Raw genomic sequence first — 19,546 nt, 5'->3', positions numbered from 1 at the left:
CCCCAGAGTGTGTTGCGTTAGCTGCTGTAGCAGAGAAAAATATCTTTGCAAGCACTTACAGCCTGGTTATTGGTCTCTTTAACAACATCATGAAAGCATGACTTATTTCCTGCCACAGGCTTGATTTGTATTATATAATACTTCCACATGAGACCCATTATAATCCCAGAGGATGTGACTGCCCCTGTCCCTGTGTGTGGGCACTCCTCTTCCGAAGCCTTTAACATCTACAAATGCAACCAACACCGACATGATATCCCATTTGTTGTTAGCTGCCAGAGCCAAATAATTCAGACTTTTCACTGTTGTACTTTCACTCTTCACAAATGCTGCAGCTTAAAGGACCATTTTAATAGAGGATTTGGCAAATCACAAAATACTCAACCTAAAATATAAAGCTGATTCAGTACAGTTTTTTACCGAAAATGATAAAAGCGAACATTCTGAAGCTGTGTGGTTCTTTAGCTCTGCTGGTGAATGATATTAGTACAGGATGTACAGTTGATTTGTATCGCTTTTGAAATGCTAAACACTTGGCTGGTTCACAGTAAAGCAAAAGCTGACAGAAAACCAACAGCGTCACACTATTTTATATATATATATATATATATATCTATATATCTATATATATATCTATATATCTATATATATATATATATATATCTATATATCTATAGATATAGATATATATATATATATATATATATATATATATATATATATATATATCTATATCTATATATATATATATAGATATAGATATAGATATATAGTGCAAATCGGCAGCTACAATACATCTCCAATTCTATCTCAAGGCTGTTTGTCCCTTTCATGTAATTAACTTAGTCTTATATGTTGTATCACAGCCGGCCACAGGGAAGTTAGGACTTCACACATCTGAATGGATTTTTGTTTGTTTTTTGACTTGTTCTCCAGTTGTTTGGCTCAGCTGTGTGAGGCAGCAGTATGATCCTCTGGGTGGGAGCTGCTTTCCTCAGCATGGTCTGGCTGGGGATCATCTCTCAGCTTGACAGCATGGAGGGCGTAGTTAATGGCAGTGCTGTCAGTCCAGCTCCAGGCTCCTGATACTGGGTTGTACAGCATTCCCTGGACAGACTGCACTGAGAAACCATCTGATAGAGGATGAAGGGGAGAGAAAACATATGAGCACTACGCATTTAACTGTCCATAAGGAAAAATAATAACCATTACTTTATCCTGATTAAGTAAGAGTAAAAAATACATAAATTGCTTTACATGTCAAGTTTGTGTCTGCTGAACAGATTGTGTAATATTTAAAAGGACCAGTGTGTAAGATTTAGGGGGATACTGGCAGAAACATTTGCAGCAATGGAATATAATGTTCCTAAGTATTTTTTTATTGGTGTATCATCACCTGAAAATAAGATCTGTTTTGTTGACCCTGTCTGTCTACAAAGGGAGTGGGTCCTCTTCCACAGAGTTTCTACAGTAGCCCAGAATGAACAAACTAAACAGTGGCTCTATAGAGGGTTTTGAAACCCTGTAGGTTCTCCTACACATTTGGAACAGGAGGGTGAGGGGAAAGGTTATCAGTTGTTTGCAATCTGCAACCTCACCACTAGATGCCACTAAATCCTACACACTGAACCTTTAAACCAGGCCTCCAGTCCTGCGTGAGGCGTTCACATGACTTATTTTATTCTTACTTTGCACTTGTGCTAATTATTAACACTTAACATACATAATGTGATGTTTGTCATTTTCACGGAAACAACATCCTGTGTGTGTGTGTGCCCATTTTCCTACGTAGGAGATTAGAGGGACTTACTGGACTCCAGGAGGCGTTCCAGTTCCACTGGGCTGATGAACTTTTCCCAGTCGTGCGTCCCTCTGGGAACGATGCGTAGCAGCTGCTCGGCTACAACAATACCCAACGCGTACGACAGTTTGGTTTTATTAATAGTAGTGATGAAGAGTGAGCCGCCTGGCTGCAGAGAAAAGGAACAGCTTTAGAGTGTTAGTATTGAAGATCTACAGTTTTTACTGTAATTATTGCTTCAGAAAACATATTTTACAATGACAACACATCCCTGCAGGTACTATGTGCGCTACCTGAGTCATAAGGGTATTTATAGAATGGATTTAGAGCTTTTGGTGGACAGACTCCCGTGCATTAATCCCGAAATGGTGCCAAACCTCAAGGTTGAACCTCGGTTAAGATAAACTAATTTAACAGGAGGGGAGGTAGAAGGAGAGTGGACAAATTTACTCATCTGTATATATATATATATATATATATATATATATATATATATATATATATATATATATATATATATATATATATATATATATATATATATATATATATATATATATATATATATATACACACACACACACACATACACACAGATGCTATATTTTTAATAGCAAAATGTATAGCAAAACCAAATGTTTTATTGCCATTTGCTTTAGTAATGTAAACATCCGTTTCTCCCTCTCTGTATTTTTCTCTATTTTCAGTTCGATCAGTGGGGTTTTATTGGAATGGGAAAGTCCTGCCTGAACTAAATACAGACATTAATTGAAAATTTTGTTTTCCCTCTCAACTCCTCTGGCCCACTGACCTGGGAGATTAGGATCATCTGGTCTCAGCATTCATGTACAGCTTTGACAAAAGCTTTTGAAGGTTCATTGCAATCCATACACATAAAAACACATGCTAACCTATTCCCAGTGACACATAATAGATGCAAACATAACAAAATGGCCATATGCACATTTGCACACGCTCAGACGAACACACAGACACATATTGTATTGATGCAGAAATATCTGACATGAGACAACAGCTGGAGGAAAACACACCCTATCCCGGGACACACCTTCAGCACAAGGCTACAGCAGAAGGCGAATGTTTCCAGGTCAGCCAGATGTTCCACTACCTCGGACGCTACAACAGCATCGAACTGGCCCGCCCCCTGCTCCTCTTCTGCAGACAGCTCCTCCAGAGTGCAGGCCCGGTAGCAGACCTGAAGGTCCGGGTCATAGGACGAATGCAGCTGGGCTGTGCCGATGCTGTGTTCTACTGGATCTATACCCAACACATTTGCTCCCAGGCGACCCAGGGGCTTGTGAAGAACAAGGAGGGAAGAGATATAGAAAAGTCAGAGCTAGATCGAATGTACGTCAATTTTTTTTATTGCCTTACTAATGCAACACTTCTAAATTTCACTCCACGTTCTGGAAATTTGTCTCTGGCTTCACCACACTATTAAAAACAAGACAACTGATGAGGACAAACAATTAACATTACTTTATTATCATGAGTCGGCTACGTATTCAGCATTCTAACTGCAATTAGACAGAAATACTTGTTGTATACATTTCTGATGGCTCTTTCTTGTCTGCGTCTGCCTGAGGGTAAAAACTCAAAAAGCGGGCACAAAGGGTGGGAAGGATAACTTCTATCTAATCTGAAAAGCTTCGCTCCTTATGTTTAATTCAGATTTCTCACTTGGCTGCATTTGGTGCTTCCCCACAATTGTGCTGGCAATATTTACTATGGTCTGCATTTGCATTTTATTCCTAACAATCGGGTCCCCAGACTACATGACCATGCTGAAAAATAATACTTTCCACCTCATTCTCATACAGTATTTTTAGGGTTTGCTTAATTAAACTCCATAAAAACATGTTACAATGAAAGAAATATGGTACTGAAATAGGATTGTAAATGGAATGGAAATATATACCAGACAATACCAATTTATCAACATTAAATTAATTTTTACATTGGTCAAATTGCCTTAAACAAAAGAGACCATGTTTGAGATGTGTTGTGGCCTCCAATTCAGTCAGTCAAGTGGATAATGCTGCTGTTCCCCAGACCTTATTTCCCATAAACCAAACCATAATACTTTCTGTTACAGAGAGGATGTTGCTACTTGTCACTCTCCCAGTTCAACATTTCACAGAAAAACTCTCAAATCTCAAAGTAAAACTTGCATTTTCCTCTGTGGTTGAAGTAAGCAACATCATCATTTCTGTATACTCCTTAAATTAAAAGTATGAAATTGCCTGCAATTGGTTAAAAATCCAATCCAATCCACTTTATTTATATAGCACAATTTAAAAAACAACAAAGTGCTTTACAGAGATAAATTAAACTATGTTTATGATAATAGAAAACAAAACAAATAACATCAACAATGACAAAGACCACAGCAGCTCTCATGGTGAATTAAAAGCCAGGGAATAAAAATGTGTTTTTAAATGAGATTTAAAAGGTACAGAGGGTGGGCATCACTTTAACGTGAGGAGGTAAGTCATTCCACAGTTTGGGGGCAACTGCTGGTCTTCAGCCTGGTCCTGGGCACCTTCAGCCGCAACTGATCAGCAGACCTCAGTGACCTTGACGGGGTGTAAGTGAGCAGGAGCTCAGAGATGTACTGAGGTGTCAACCCATTAAGTGACTTAAAAACAAACATTAAAATCTTAAAATGTACAGGGAGCCAGTGGAGCGAGGCCAGAATGGGGGGTAATGTGTTTGTGTTTCCGGGTTCCTGTTAAAAGACGAGCAGCTGCATTTTGGACTAACTGTAGGTGTGAAAGGGAGGTTTGGTTCACGCCGATGTAAAGTGCATTACAGTAATCCAAACGGGTTGAGAAAAAAGCATGAATCACATGCTCAAGAAGATCAAAAGATAAAACAGGTTTAAATTTAGATAAAAGCCTCTAATGATAAAAACTGGATTTAACCACAGTGTTTATCAAATCACCCAAATTCAATGACTCTCCAATCCAGAAAAATATTAAAAATAAAAACACCATATTACAGTTTTCTGCACTGAAATTATTATATTGTAGCCTAATATACAGTCATTTTGTGATATGTTAGATATTTAAAATAGCATGTAAACACGTGCAAAAGACCGACCGACTATATACAGATTTGGTGGTGGTTGAGTTTGAGTAAGAGAACAATTCATGAAATTTAAAAGATGTAACCTGTAATGAAAAGTAAATTGATCCACAGTTTAGACTGCTGTTGTGCTGACTGTGTGAAGACATCTAAAAAAGTAGACTCAGTATTGACAAATACGTCACTAACTGTAAAAAAAACCAAACATAACTGCATTTTGGACTGGTAAAAAGCCTGTGTGCTTAAATGTGAGTGACGACGCCCTCTTCTGGACAAAAGCTAAACAAACAGGCCTGCGTGGTGAGCTGCATTTGGTTGCCGAGGGGCTGATCTCCATCGTCCCACAGCCGATCCCTTCTGATGGGAAGGGTTGTAGTGACAAGACACAGAGAGACACAACCACAGCCGCAATCTCAACAGACACTTTTTGGGGTGTTTTTTTGTGTGTGTGTCAGAATATGACAGCCTGTGTGACAGAGCCATATAAATACAGGACCTGATTTTGTCTTCTCAAATCACACAACACAGCTGGTATGTCCTCAGTTCAAGCGAAGGCGCGAGACAGCATCCCTGTCCTGGCTGCCCAGCTATCACCACTAACAAACAGACAACAACTGTAAACGACCGACTGTCCGGTCCACCAAACTAAGACCAGTCAAATCAAAAGAGAACGAGAATTAGGCTGACGTTTAAGTGGTTTTTAGGGCACTGGTATGTATGTGAAAGGACTGGCACTATAATGCACTGAAAGCACAATCTTATACTGCAACAAAAGACTCAATGTGACGTGAAAGGTAGCAATTGAAACTATTGGGAGTGGACAGAGAATGTACAGTATAGGGAGAAAGATATTTTTGTCTGCATCTCAGACACACACACACACACACACACAGGCTTACCTCTGTGAGCAGGCCTCCTCCACAGCCGACATCCAGTATTCGGAGTCCTGAAAGTGGTTTCCCAGGATGATACGCTCCGTGCACACAAAGCAGATTATCCCTGAATAGGACAATGAGCAGTGGGTTCAATTTTAAATTAAAAAATCTCTCCTACACACACATCCTCATCTTACTCTCCAATATACACCCATCATGTTAGGACTGCAAAGGCCTAATTTGAAATTATAAGGATTGAGGGAAGATGTGTGTGTTCATAAACATCTACAGTCTATGCAACGCTGCATAGCATAATGAGGTGTATGGGAGGTTGGAGACCATGACAATTTAGCTTACACCACCCACTGTCAAAGCCACCTCCACTTCATCGTGAGCTAGAGTACGGTGTCAGCCAGCTAACAACCTAAAACCTCCTCTGGCTACATATTCATCCCTACATCGCTCCTGTGCGTCTTCCTTGCTTCACTCACACACACACACACACACACACATACACAGTCTGACGACTGTCCGCCTCAGGCATTACACACGCAGTATAGGCCGAGATCTGGGTATGCATCATCCTCATTAAAGCTCTGCTGGGGTGCAAGGGCATTCGTGCGAACAGCGAAGGAAAGAAGATTAGGTGCTGGCTGACATCCGCAAAACTAGCTCCCAACCCCACCACAACACAGAAAGATAAAAGCTACTTAGCCAGAGTCTGAGTCAAACATCAACTAAGAACTGTTAATGCAGGTGATATTTTAAATTGTGGTTCATGTCCTTACTTCTACATGTCATGCTTTCATTCATGACTGCTGTGGTGATTTCACAACATAGTGCAAAACTATTATAGCAAAAAAGCCAAACAGACTTGCTAGATTCTTACCTTTGAACATAAAATGCTATCCTTTAATATGAAACACTAAATGCTTATTATTAAGCGTACAGACCACTGAAACTATGCAACACGTATGCTATTTTCCTTATTTCGGCATTACCCAGGGGAGCAACACTGCAACACAAATGCTTATGTCTTCACCACCACTGCCATATATGTCAAAGGCAGAAGAGGAAAGAAAAAAGGGTTTTCCCCTTATGATTATTGTCAAAAGGTAAAGGACTTCGTGAGGTGGTGCATGGCCAACCATCTGCAGCTGAACACCTCCAAGACCAAGAAGATGGTGGTGGAAGAAACCACATCTCCAGCCTGTGTCCATCGAAGGGGTCGATGTGAAGGTGGTCAGGACTTACAAATTTCTGGGGCTGCAGCTGGAAGACAAGCTGGACTGGACAGCAAATATGGACACTCTCCACAGGAACGGGCAGAGCCATCTGTAATTCCTGAGAAGGCTGGGGTCCATTCAACATCTGCAAAAAACTGCTGCAGATGTTTTACCAGTCTGTGGTGGCCAGCGTCCTCTTTTATGCTGTAGTTTGTTGGGGAGGAAGCAGCAAAAAGAGAGACTGGACAGACTGGTGAGGAGAGCTGGCTCAGTGGTGGGCTCCGAGCTGGACTCTGGTGACAGTGGCAGGAAGGACCCTGGACATACTACTGTCCATACTGAACAACGCCCACCACTCTCTGCACAACACCTTCATCGGGCAGAGGAGTGTGTTCAGTGGCAGACTGCTGTCCCAGCCCAGCTCCACCAACAGACTTAAAAACTCTTTCATCCCCCTGGTCAGCAGGTCCTAGTCATGGCAGGGAGGACAATAGACAAAAGAACAATTTCTACCCCCATTTGCACTGTTAACTGTTTTGCACTGTTTAATGTGGCTACTGTGTTAGAAGTTATTTTATTTTAATATAGGTTTAATGTATGTATATTTCGCATGCTACTGGATACTTGAATTTCCCTGGGGATAAATGAAGTATCTATCTATTTATCTAAAATGGTGTACTTATTAACAGTCTGTTGCAGAAGAGTCTATTGTAATATTATATCCTTTGCAGCATTCCAGTATTACTGTAGCTTGCTGTATTTTAGATGATTAAACTTGATGTAAACAACTGGCATGGTGAATAAAAACACAAACATTGTGGTTGATATAGAACTGGAAACGAAAACACAGAAGATGAATTTGTCTAAAAGGTGCAGCAGCAACAGTAGCTGTGTTGCTGCTGCGTCTCATTTAGACTCACCCTGAGGGCAGACCTATATCCGGCAAATCAGCCACACTCAGACAAGCACTGGCACTGGATCTGTCATGCTGTCACCATAAACACACATCATCGTCATCCCCACCACCACCACCAACAGGACCACAGAGGGGGAAGGGGAGAGCAACAACGGGCTGGATGGGTAATGTAATGATTATCTTGAGGGGGGCCCCTGCAGCAGATCTTATCAATCAAAACAGCCACAATACATGCACAGATGTAGCATCTGGGCAGTTGAAACGCTATTGGCTGAAGATGTGCTCATGTGTGGACGAATCCTGTCACTTTCAGTTTATGTCACTTCAGCGGATCCCTGATGTGTTCTTTGCTCTCAAATGCCACAGGGCTGGCCCCAGGTTATGTTTTGAAACAGTTGCTTGACGCCTCTGCCAATCAATCCTCTGTGTTGACAGTGTCTTAGGTGTGACGTCTTGGCATTTCAAAATTAGAATGCACATTTAAAGGTATATTATGTACAAACATACACACCGTATAAAAGGCACCCTCAGGTCATTCATGGCATGAAGAGCTGCAAATTCTCCCTGTTCATCCCACCACTTGGTGGCCAGTGACTGGAACCTCCTCACCTCATCCGGGTCCACTGTGGTTTGGGAGGCTGACCGAGCACTGCGTGGCAAAATAGAAAGGACCACATCACTGTACAAGACTAAGCAAAACATTTATTACAATGGCCAATGACACATTTAATCTCGTAAAAATGTCTTGCGACCATTGATTTAAGTCACTAACATGATACTACAAAATCTTCCACTTGGTGCTGAAACGATTAGTCTTGGTCAGATTGGAGAAGAAAATAACTGACAGCAATTCTGATGTTATTTATCAAGCAAAAAAAGTGGGTTTTGCTTCTCAAATAGGCCTATAAGGATTTTCTCAGTTTTCTATCTGTCTATTAAATATGTGGGGTACTGATCTGATAGTCAGACTTAACAATCAGAGATCACCTTCGGCTCTGCGAAATTAATTTTGATGGGCAATCTTCATGATTATCATTTGATAAATTGAAAAAGTAACTGACAGGTCAATTGATAATGAAAACCTCCAATTCTTTCTAACATGCTAACTTACCCACTAAATATCCAATCCCCAAGACAATAGTTCCTTTCAGTGACACTTTGTGACTTTTGTAGGCAACTTGAACACATTTGATGGTTACAAGTTTTACCCACATTTCAAGGTCCCGCTGCACGTCACAGTTTACTGCTGTACCTGATGGGTCGGTGCATGGTGTGTTGCTGGCTCTTCAGACAGGCGCCCCTCTGCAGCCGCAGTGTCCGCTGTTCACACACGGCAGTCCAGCTGAACCCGCTCCGCCCGGCAGCGCTCTGGACCACACCGCAGACAGCCGCCTGTTTGCGGCTGTGCAGCCCTAACACGAGGCGGCCAAACCTATTCGAGTACATGCTGTCATACCACAGCTCAGTAGCTAGCTACTGTACTCTTCACAAGTCAGACTGACGGACAGTGCTCATGTGTTTTCTGCTCGGGTAGAAACAGCACACGCCTTAGTGCCGACTAGTCAAACAAGTGGCTAAACACTGGAGGTACTTTTAAATACTTTAATGGTATGATAAATCCCAAATGGATTTTTTTTTAAATGTTGGGCTTCTGTCATGGATGACTGTTATTTGGATAAATAGATCTGCATTTTCTGTTGCCGCTTAACAACCTACAGATTTATGAACCAAGTCTGACAAGTTTTGTGCTACAGTGGAGGAAAATAACTAAGTACATTTGATTAAGTACCGTACAAATTAGAGGTATTTGTACTTGAGTACTTTCATGCTACTTCTACCCCTCTACATCTCAGAGGGAAATATTGTACTTTTTACTTCACTACATTTACCTGACAGTTTCAGTTACAAGTTACTTTACAAAGATATTTCCACATAAGAGTTTGTAAAAAAACGTATTATAAATTACTATAAAAACAGCTGAAAAAAATAGTTGATAAATATAATTTGCAAGTATTATGATTCTTAAATTGTCAGCAACCCCTGACAAGCTACTAGTAACATCTTTTTTTAACTTTTGATACTTGTGTTTTTTTAAAACCTGTACTTTGACTCAAGTAGAAATTTACTTTTACTGGAGTAATATTTGGAAAGGACACCTCTACTTTTACGTGTACGCGATTTGTTTACTTCATCCACCAGTCGCGCTGTAAGGGCCAAGGTTCCTTACAATCCTTTGGAAATTAATCACCTTTGGGCAGGTTTGAGCCATGGCCTTTCTGTAATTTCTAATTACTTAAATAATCCTCTAATGATAAACAGACTAATCACACTACTGTTACAAACTGTTCAAAGGACAACTCCGCACAACAGCACATCATTTTAGCAGAAAAGCCTTCAGCTGCACTTTTGTGAATGGGATGATGTTTCCAGGCATGTAACCCTTCTGACCCCAATCAAATATCTTGCTCTTCACCACAGTGTAAACCACTGTTAACCTACAGTAAGCAGTAGCAGGTGTCTGTTCTATGCGATTGTGCTGACTTACAAACGTAACATTGTGAATGTGTATAGAAATGCAGTTTGGTGTTAAATGTAGCATTCAGATAAAAGACGGTGAGGCAAGACAAGAACAAACATTTTTATTGGACATTTTACATTAATGTTTGGAAAAAAAAGTTAATCCCGTTCTGGTTTAAAATGGATACAACTTGAGTTTTTAGTGTCCACAGAGTCTTTTTAAGCTTTGCATAATGATACAAGTGAAAACTCCTACCATTCAAAAAGTCTTGTTCTTCAGTCACACTTTAAAAACAACAACATATTTACAAAGATGAGAGAAATGGATGAGGGAGGTTCACCTACACAACTGCCTCTATAATGAGACAAGCCTGTTCAACTCATGGAATTTAAAATGGTAACGTGCACAGATCAGGAGGTTAACTGTGCTCCTCAGCGTCTGCTACGACGGGAGGGGGACGTCGACCTGAAAGAGAGGCGTGGACATAACATTAATACTGCACCAATCACACTTGCCCATGAATACTAAAAATATAAACATGCACAAATAGCCCCCTCCCACAAGACATACTGTACTCCCAGAGTACAAGAAAGGGTACATAGTTTTCATAAAAACTAATGTTCTTCAGACTACAGAAGCAAATCTACCCTGCAGAGCACATTGTAAGGTAAGCAATATCACTTTGAAGCATCATGAAGCATTAAAACCCTTTATTGCAAGACTTTACACAGTTAAGCAGATGTGACTGTATTTGACAGTACATTTTTTAACGTTCAGTCATCAATCTTCTTTTATAAACCTATTATAAATATTTTTGATTAAAATGACTCCAGAGAAATCACAATGAGACATACAATGGAAACATACAGTAGGAAAAAAAGGAGAAAAAAACGAATACTACCTTGATCGCGACTTAGACTTGTGTTTGCGGCTTGCCTTCTTACCAGACTTGTGAGATTTTTCCGTCGACCTTGAGCGACTACGTTTGGATCTTTTAGATTTCTTTTCCTTGCTAACTTCAGGGGTAGGGGATCTACTTGAATCAGAGTCTGAGCGCCTCTTGCTAGCTTTGGCGGAGCCCTTCTTGCTGGCTTTGCTATCCTGCCGGGAGTGCTTGTCACTCTGAGAGTCTGTGTATGAGTCAGTCTCTTTCCTTTTCTTCGATTTGCCATTCTCCTCTGTAACCAAAGAGCTTCCTTTTTCTTTGTCCTTCTCTTTGGACTTTGGCTTTTCTCTCTTTTTATCTGACTCTCTGTCCCTGTCTTTATCCCTCTTTTTCTTGTCTTTCTCGTGGCTATGACTTCTTTCCCTCCTCCTCTCCCTGTCTTTGCTGGAGGCCTTCTGCTTGTGTTTGCTGCTACGACTATGACTGCTGTCTCTGCCATCACGGCTCCTTTTCCTCTCCTTATCCCTTTCTTTCGCCTTTTCTCTGTCTCTGCTGCGACTGCGGCTGTCTCTGGCCCTGGCTCTGCCCCTGTCTCTCTCTCTGGATCTGGATCTACTCCTGCGGCTCCTGCGCTCCCTGGAATCACTGCGGTCTTTCTTGTGGCGGGTTGATCTCTCGGCGCTGCTCCTCCGCCTGTCCCTGCCCTTCTCACTACGATCACTGCGGTGCCTGTGGGAGCTGTGGCTGCGGCTGCGCCGGCGAGCCTTGTGGGAAGAGGAGCGGCTACGCCTCCTCTTCCTTCGTGGGGAGGAGGATTGAGACGAACTGCGGGAAGATGCTGAGGAAGACGAAGATGATGAGGAAGAGCGACGACTGCTGCGGCTGGAGCTGGAGCGGGAGCTGCTGCTGTGACCGTTGGCTGGGGAATCGCTGCCGCCACGCCCTGATCGCTCCTTCCCTCTGCCAGAGTGCTTGCTCTCACTACCCTCCTTCTCACTACGGGACCTACGCCTCTCTACCAAGGGCTCCGCCTCCCTCTCTTTTACTTCCTGTTTGTGTGGATTCTCTGGCTGGCCCTCATCATATTCCCCCTTTTCTCTGCTCAATCTCTCCTTGGCCATCTCTTCTGTAGAAACAAACAAAGAGTCATGTTAAAAAACTTTCACACTTATTATGGTTGGAATATTGAGTGAGATCAAGTCAGCACTAGTTTGGATCTTTTATGAGCATTTGCACTGATTCAAGTCTCAACATCTTCCTTTATTGTTGGAGTATTACTCAATCTTGAAAGGAAACAGAAAAACTCCATTAAGTACATAAGTAAAAAAATATAGACGGTGCTTCAGGGTTGTAGCACAACGTTCGAACATTTTTAGGTGACTTAAGAAAAGTGGTGTGTTCCTAGTCTAAACTTGGATAGTTACGATCTTACCGCGTGCAAGCAGAGTCTCTTGTGCTTGTTTTTCTTGCAGCTGCTGGAACTCCCGCTCTTTGCGGCGGAAGGCGTCCTGCTTCTCCCGAATGCGGTGGCGCAACTCCTCCTCATCGGTGTCGGAGGATTCAGACCCTCGCAGACTGCGTTCATCCTCATCCTCGCTCTCATCGGAACCATAGTCACCAAGCCCACCTGCCACAACAGAGCCCCCACATTGTTGAGTGTTGGAAAGCATAATGATCCATTCTCACAATCAGGTTTCACTTTTGAAAGCCCTCGATCCCAACCCAAGCGTCCCAGTGAAAGGCTCTTAATCCTGTATAATTTAAATTTCACACTGATAAAGCCCTTAAAAACAAAAACATATTGCCATTAAAAGGAAAAACTAATGTGTTCAGGAGCATGCTTCTATCATCAGTGCAAAACAAAACCCAGGTAAGTCACTGAGATTCCACTTCTATTCTAATCAATCTTCCACAATCCAGTCAAAATTAGGTTGTGTATTTGGGGTTTCTGTGCTAACAGCTTTTCAGACGTTCCCACTAGCACCCCTCGATAAATTAAAAATATTTTCCTTCCCTCCCCACCGGTGACAGAAAAAGGGATACTCACTGAGACCAGTCAGAGAAGCCAGTGCACTTGACTGTGCCAGCTGTTTTGCAGGAGCTTTGATTCACATCAACAACAGGAACAACATGTTAAAACACATACTGCCATTTTCTCATAGGAAAGAAAGTCGCTAGAGAAGGGGGTCACAGATAAAGCACTATTCACAAGAGCTGCCATTGGTAGCAAGAGAAAAAAAAACAAATGGAGAAAAGAGAGAGGGTTAAACAAAATTCAGTCACACAATCCAAGTCAAACAGTCGCACAGGAGGGAAAGAACCAATCTGTACTAATGCACAGTCACTTCAATGGAAGAAGTCACTATAGGTGGATGCTGGTCAGAGTCAGTGCTGAGACTTTATTCAGTCATTTCAGTCTTTCAGCAGGACCTTCAATACCATGTACCAGAAGACCAGGTTTCACAGTATCAAATACTGTTTGTGAAAAAACATTGCTCTGCGCCCTCTCCTGATGCATTAGCAGAGAATGGTTGAAAATGCATATCAGACATACTCCCATGTTGCCGCTTAATCACCCAAGTTTACTGGGTATAATTAAGTTTAATTTAAAAAGCTTACAGATATAACGGATTCTCTTCAAATTGAAATATAATGTCTTGGTGGCAAGCATAGATGATGCATAAACTGGAAAAGTTAAGAGCAGACCTCGAGTGGCTTTCCGGTGAGTCTCTTTGGCCACGTGCAGGATCTCTTCATTAGTGACCTCAAGAAGGATCTCTGTCAGAAGTGTTTTTGTGATGATCATCTGAGGACAGAGTGGAGGTTAGGGAAATTAAATCCATTAAAAATAGTCTGAACATTTACAACAGTCACATGCAGAAAAGATCATCTGAATGGTCAAACTGACCAGCTGGAATTCTTTTTCCTCCTCAGTCATTTCAGGTTCACTGTCCTCTGCAGGAGGCGATGGGCTGCGGCCTGGAAATTCTTTCTTCATGGAGCCTTTTTCTACATCGTCATTGTCATCATTTCCCTCATCATCACTGTCCTGAGGCAGACAGAAGCAGGGGATACTATTCAATCAACAAAGCGCACATCTGTTGTCAAGGCAATCATTGCTAAAGTTACAATACGTGAGCCAGAGAAAAAGGGTACATGACCTTGTGTGTCATTTCATCACTAACACAAAATGAAAACTGTTTTTCTAAAGAAACCATGCTGCTGTCAAGGCCAGAAATGGGTTGCTTACAAATTTACTCTTCCGGGGCATGCGTGGCCCATCGCCTTCCTCTTCTGCCTCATGCTCTTTGCCATCGTCTTTTGCCATTTTTGCACGCTCCTTCTCCATTCGCTCTCGCTCCAGCTTCTTCTGCTTCTCTCGGTCCATCTTTTCAAGGCCCTCTCGGATCCACGCAGGTAGTGTGCGCCTTTTTACAGCATCTGGGAGGTGAAATCCAAGGTCCGAGTGAGTTATTCACATAGTGCCATGTTGTTAAAGTGAATAATACCCATTTAACCCTTTATACTGTTGTTTACAACGACTTAAAATCAATCAGGTGTGGCATTATTGCTTGAGAACTGACCCTCTACTATGAAATACATTTTCAGAAACAGGAAATTAGTCAATCACCTAACAATTTGTTTCTGCTCAATGTTATACCAGCATTATAATTTGGGAGACAAAAGATGATTTCACAGATTTTACTGTTGGTTAAGACTTTCACATGATTTAGTGCAAACAGGGGAACTGATACATAATCAGGGTACCCTCAGGATTCTCAAAGTTAAATTTAAGACTTTAAGACCTTTTTAATACCACCTAGGATGAAATTTAATACCAACTTCACTAGTCAAATTGGTGGGGACATAGGGGTTCAAATTAGCGGTGTGACGATACACTTTGCACGATTTACAATATTGGGTTCACGAGAACAGGACAAGAAGATATTTTAACACTATTTTGATGAAATATTCAATGCTGAAATATATAAATAGGGGTCCCCTAGAAGATTTTGAGCACTAAACACTTAATTTCCTGCATTCTGGTGACATCTTCTGTACCAATTTATGGTAGAATTGTCTTTATTATATAAAGAGATTCAGATGACAATTCAAACAGAATATAATGCAGTACTCAGCAGCTTGTTTTTTTTTTAGCTTAAACTTTTTTTGGACAACGCACATTTGTTTCTTCTATCTTTAAATGGCATTGCATGTTTTCTTATTGTGCAAATAAACGTCTCAAGTATTTCCATTTGTTTTGTTTTTTTAACATTTCTTGTTGCAAGCCATTTTTCAGTACAGTATCCCCCAGCGTAAATTACACTAATGAAATGAATCCAATATTTGTGCACTAAGAACTCTTAAGGGGTGAAATCAACAATAGAAACAAATTATAACAATATGAGTTGTTACAATTAGTTACACCTTGGCTAGATAAGGTAATATAATATGCCAGTTGCTTCAGTGATTATTCATCCTGTTCGGTTTTTGCATCTTAAGGCCGTTTGAAATATAGTGTTATATAGTATTGGCTTCAAAGCAGCAGGGATAAGGAGTTGCGCTCTGGTTAGTTTTTTTTCCTCGTCCTGGTGATCAGCGCAAATTTAATGTGCGTAAGCATGTCACATAACGTTACACTACAACAGCGGCGCAACACCGACACGGTCCTCATACACAACTGTCTCTCCGTTGCTGTTGTAACATTCACTGACCAGGAACCTGCAGCCGGGTCTTCCAGCTCCGCTGTTTCATTAGTGCTCGCCAAAGTGTGAGCGCCACTTTCCTCGGCCTCAACCGTCACTTGTCCGTGTCTCTGTCTTTCTGAATTCCGGACACTTTCCCATTCTCAGGCAACAAGCTAGTGTTAGGTTGTTAGTAGCCAGTCAGACACGTTTTGTTTTCTTTCCTAACTGACTGATACGCGCCAGAGCCTGGATGCCGGAGCTCACACACGGTGAACAGTCCAGAGCGTAAAGTTAAAACACTCGGAGTCACACCAAACGGACTGAATTACAAAGTCACACATATAAAAAGTGTTTGGTGTTACAGCATTTATTTCATCCTACGAAAAGGACAAGAACAAATTTAAGATCTTAGTAAATGAAATTTAATAGTTTGGTAATGAAATTTAATACTTTTAAGGCCTTATTTTTAGATTATGAAATTTAAGACTAATACTTTTAAGACCCTGCGGTTACCCTGATAATGGCACAAACAAAATCCAATAGTACTCAATATAAAATAAACCGTGTCTAATAATAGTCAACTTTCCTACTTTCACATACAACTAGGAGCAGTATTTTATGTTGCACAGAAATTGAGATGTCTCTCTCTTTGAGGTGTAATACAAAAACTGTTGAATACATTCATATGCATCAAGCAATCTTTAAGCGGATTATCTTAATATGACGGCTGGCTATAAGTTAAATGAATGCAAACTCACCTAGCGGTGCTGGGGCCTCCTGTTTGACAGGGAGCTGGATAGGAGATCTCGGCCGGTCTCTGAACCCAGGAGGTCTGGTATCTCGTCTGTTCTGAGGAGGACCCTGCCAGTATGGGGAGTGGAAGCCTGTGGGTGTGGGGGCGAAGGATGACGCAGCTCCATGCTGTGGAGAGACAGCACAAACAGAAACTTAGTAGGTAGCTCAAGTACAGAAAGTCCTCTGTTACTGCCACCAAGTGGCATGCACTGAGCGTGGGGGGGTGTTGTCTTTCCCCATTAAGTTAGCTGACATTCATCCACCATGCCTGACTACGCTAGAAAATATGTTGGGTTTAAAAAAAAAATAAAGAGAAAAGAAATCAGCTAATAAATAATAATACCAAACCATGCTGGATCCTGAACAAGCCAACACTTTCCTCTGCACCGCATCAAGAAAGCAATGACTGATACACCTAGATGCTGGGACCCGGCAGTTTCTATGGATTGCTCCTTCTTGTGTTACTTGGTTGTCACACTAAAACCCAAACGCTTCAACAGTTTCTACTGTAGCATCTGCATACCTGATAATCAAACTGGTTCATGGCCATGGGGGCCATGGCGTAGCTGTCGGGCTGTGCCCCATACCCATGGCTGTTCTGGGGGTAAACCCCGTGGTGGGCTTCAGAGTTGAACTCCACGCTGTCCTGGCTGTTGCTGTCCTCGCTGGGGTTCACCACATCCATCGGTCCTGACCCTGGAGGGATCCAGGCCTGGTCAGGGGGTGGAGGAGGAGGTGGTGGCTGGCCATGCATTCCCCATTCTGTTAATGACAGCATGATTAGAAAAAAAAAGCCAAGTCAATATGAACATCTAGGTGTAACCAGAAAATGAACTGTTTATTCTTCAACATCTGTTTAAGAGGGACTTGGTTACCAGCCATTAAAAAGTTTATTTAATAAGTACATACACATGATAGATCACAAATGGTGACAAAAATCACACCAATAGTCCAATAAATGGCAGTAAGTACTGAATGTAATCCCTTATCCCAGTATCATTTGCAGTAGCAAAAAAGAAAAAACGAATAATGCAGAAAAAGATTTAATACAGAAAATGAGAAACTTGCAGTGGTTCATGGGGTTAAACTTGTACCTGGCTGCCACATTCGGCCAAATGCTGGGTCACCCTGGAAAGCGCCATGATTGCTCTGCCCAACAGTTTCAAGGCCTGGGATGTCCTGGCCATTGGGCTGAATGTTCTGCTGCTCTGATCCTGTCGATTCTTTTTGCGCTATCCATGCCTGCGCCAAAGCAGCCCAGTCCACTTGACCTGCACAGAGGTAGAGAAGGTAATACACGGGTAGTGAAACCCTAATTTTCAAGGCTGTTGCAGCAGTGAGCCGATATAGAAAGACGCCCTGCAGGTACATTTCTTTTGACGAAGAATGCTTTCATGGTGCATGTGCATCACCCACTCACCTGGATCTTGCTGGTGCTGAAAAGACTGCATCCACTGCTGCTGGCTCAGAGGCCACTGCGGCCAAGGCTGTCCTCCCTGGTCCCACATCGCTCTCCTCTAGATTCACACCTGAAACATCCAGGCCAGCTAGATTTAGATTTTGATATACACACTCAGCATCTCTCTGCAGACACGAGAGCTGCTGCAGTTTATGTGCTATAACATTACACCTGGTGTCGTCTAAAGGCCGTAAAAGACCAAGCACTAGCTTCGATTAAAGCGCTAACTTAGCGTTACCTCAAGCTGACTGGCTAGCTGTAGGTGGTGACTCCAGTTAGCTGGAAATCATTTCCCCAAGCTATATAACTTTAGCATCTTGTGGGGGCTTGTGTCACTACTGACTTGCGTTACTAAAATACATTCGGGTCCGGTGAAATCCGAACCTCTAAAGTTGCCTCTGCGTTTGTGAGGAGGCTCACACAAGCTAACGGGAGCTAAGGTTAGCTAAGCTAAAAGAAATAAAGCTAACAGATAGTGGCATTATGTTCCGAAGGTTACCGGGTGAACACGTATTCATTTACATTTAAATAAAGGTCCGTACTAGTGGGAAGTGTCCACAAAACGTATATCAGCGCTGTGCTTTGAGTAACATAATCCCCACCTTTTTCAGACAGTTTCTCTCCAGCGCTGCGGTCCCAAATCAAAATGGCTGCTCCAGTGAGCCGCTGGAGGAAGTGTGAACCGACGTTCTGCTGCTGCCTTCAGAGGCTGCAGGAACTGTCAAAGACTTTTATTTGGTTGTAATGCTGTGACGCGCCCTGCCGTTTTTTAAACACATGATGAGTAGGCGCGAGTTTATGAAATAAAAAGGCGAAGAGTTTCTCCATCTACCTTTGATTCTAAAATATGTTTAGACCGTTTAGACCACCGACGTGTTGGTGTCAGTTTTTGGGATCATTGATTTTGGTCTGTTTCTAAAAGTTGGTTATGTTTTCCATTCAAATTTCTAAATATTTTGTAATATGATAATCTTACAAATGTCACCTCTAACACAGAAAGCAGTCTGAATACGGAATGCACATTTAAACCTCTTTCAAAACAAGACATCCTTTTAGACATCTACTAACGTTAAGCACATTTATCAATCAGTAAATTTAATGTGACTTGTCTAGGTATCAAATAATTTACGATAATATTCCCCCCTAAATAATCCCCACAATTCGATTGAGTGCATTTGCTCATTATTGTGGCTCGTCTTGGTTAATTGTTTGTTGAATTATTTAGTTAAGCCATCAGTTACACATCTGTGCGTGTTCCTCTACTAACAACGAGT

The 19,546-nt window shown here is 41.8% G+C and overlaps 2 protein-coding genes across 5 annotated transcripts; both read right to left on the bottom strand.

Moving 5' to 3' along the window:
- Positions 1–760: 760 nt before the first annotated feature.
- On the bottom strand, positions 761–9,442 carry coq3 (coenzyme Q3 methyltransferase). The gene is made up of 6 exons (XM_038712138.1): positions 9,179–9,442; positions 8,438–8,575; positions 5,809–5,908; positions 2,871–3,116; positions 1,811–1,970; positions 761–1,133 (listed from the first exon to the last, which is right to left on the bottom strand). The coding sequence occupies exons 1-6, from the start codon at positions 9,370–9,372 to the stop codon at positions 946–948; spliced, it is 1,026 nt and encodes a 341-aa protein (XP_038568066.1). The 5' UTR covers positions 9,373–9,442; the 3' UTR covers positions 761–945.
- Positions 9,443–10,544: 1,102 nt separating this feature from the next.
- Positions 10,545–19,001, bottom strand: pnisr (PNN-interacting serine/arginine-rich protein). Of its 4 annotated transcripts, none has more exons than XM_038712136.1 (12): positions 18,875–19,001; positions 18,234–18,342; positions 17,908–18,084; positions 17,337–17,575; positions 16,777–16,939; positions 14,581–14,771; positions 14,239–14,379; positions 14,037–14,136; positions 13,378–13,431; positions 12,763–12,957; positions 11,389–12,456; positions 10,545–10,909 (listed from the first exon to the last, which is right to left on the bottom strand). In XM_038712136.1, exons 2-12 carry the CDS (start codon positions 18,319–18,321, stop codon positions 10,863–10,865), a joined length of 2,463 nt encoding a protein of 820 aa, XP_038568064.1. In that variant the 5' UTR covers positions 18,322–18,342; positions 18,875–19,001; the 3' UTR covers positions 10,545–10,862. The 4 variants fall into 4 exon arrangements, with proteins under 4 accessions (XP_038568064.1, XP_038568063.1, XP_038568062.1 ...); XM_038712135.1 differs by having other exon boundaries at positions 11,346–12,453; XM_038712134.1 differs by having other exon boundaries at positions 11,346–12,456; positions 18,875–19,000.
- Positions 19,002–19,546: the final 545 nt, after the last annotated feature.

This window comes from Micropterus salmoides, unplaced genomic scaffold (assembly GCF_014851395.1).
Source record: "Micropterus salmoides isolate LMB-PRFRI ecotype aquatic unplaced genomic scaffold, ASM1485139v1 Ms_hic_scaffold_11, whole genome shotgun sequence".
Taxonomy (NCBI): domain Eukaryota; kingdom Metazoa; phylum Chordata; class Actinopteri; order Centrarchiformes; family Centrarchidae; genus Micropterus; species Micropterus salmoides.
The sequence above is the reverse complement of the archived record's forward strand: the minus strand, read 5'-3'. Positions and strand labels throughout refer to the sequence as shown.

Coding starts and splice junctions, on each gene's coding strand:
- coq3 (XM_038712138.1), bottom strand. CDS start 9,372: ATGTACTCGAATAGGTTTGGCCGCCTCGTGTTAGGGCTGCACAGCCGC. Junction 8,576..9,178: donor ACCATGCACCGACCCATCAG/GTACAGCAGTAA, acceptor TTTGCCACGCAG/TGCTCGGTCAGCCTCCCAAA. Junction 3,117..5,808: donor GAGGAGGCCTGCTCACAGAG/GTAAGCCTGTGT, acceptor GTTCTTCACAAG/CCCCTGGGTCGCCTGGGAGC.
- pnisr (XM_038712134.1), bottom strand. CDS start 18,321: ATGTGGGACCAGGGAGGACAGCCTTGGCCGCAGTGGCCTCTGAGCCAG. Junction 14,772..16,776: donor GGAGGCCCCAGCACCGCTAG/GTGAGTTTGCAT, acceptor TTCACCTCCCAG/ATGCTGTAAAAAGGCGCACA. Junction 12,958..13,377: donor GGCTTCTCTGACTGGTCTCA/GTGAGTATCCCT, acceptor CTGTTGTGGCAG/GTGGGCTTGGTGACTATGGT.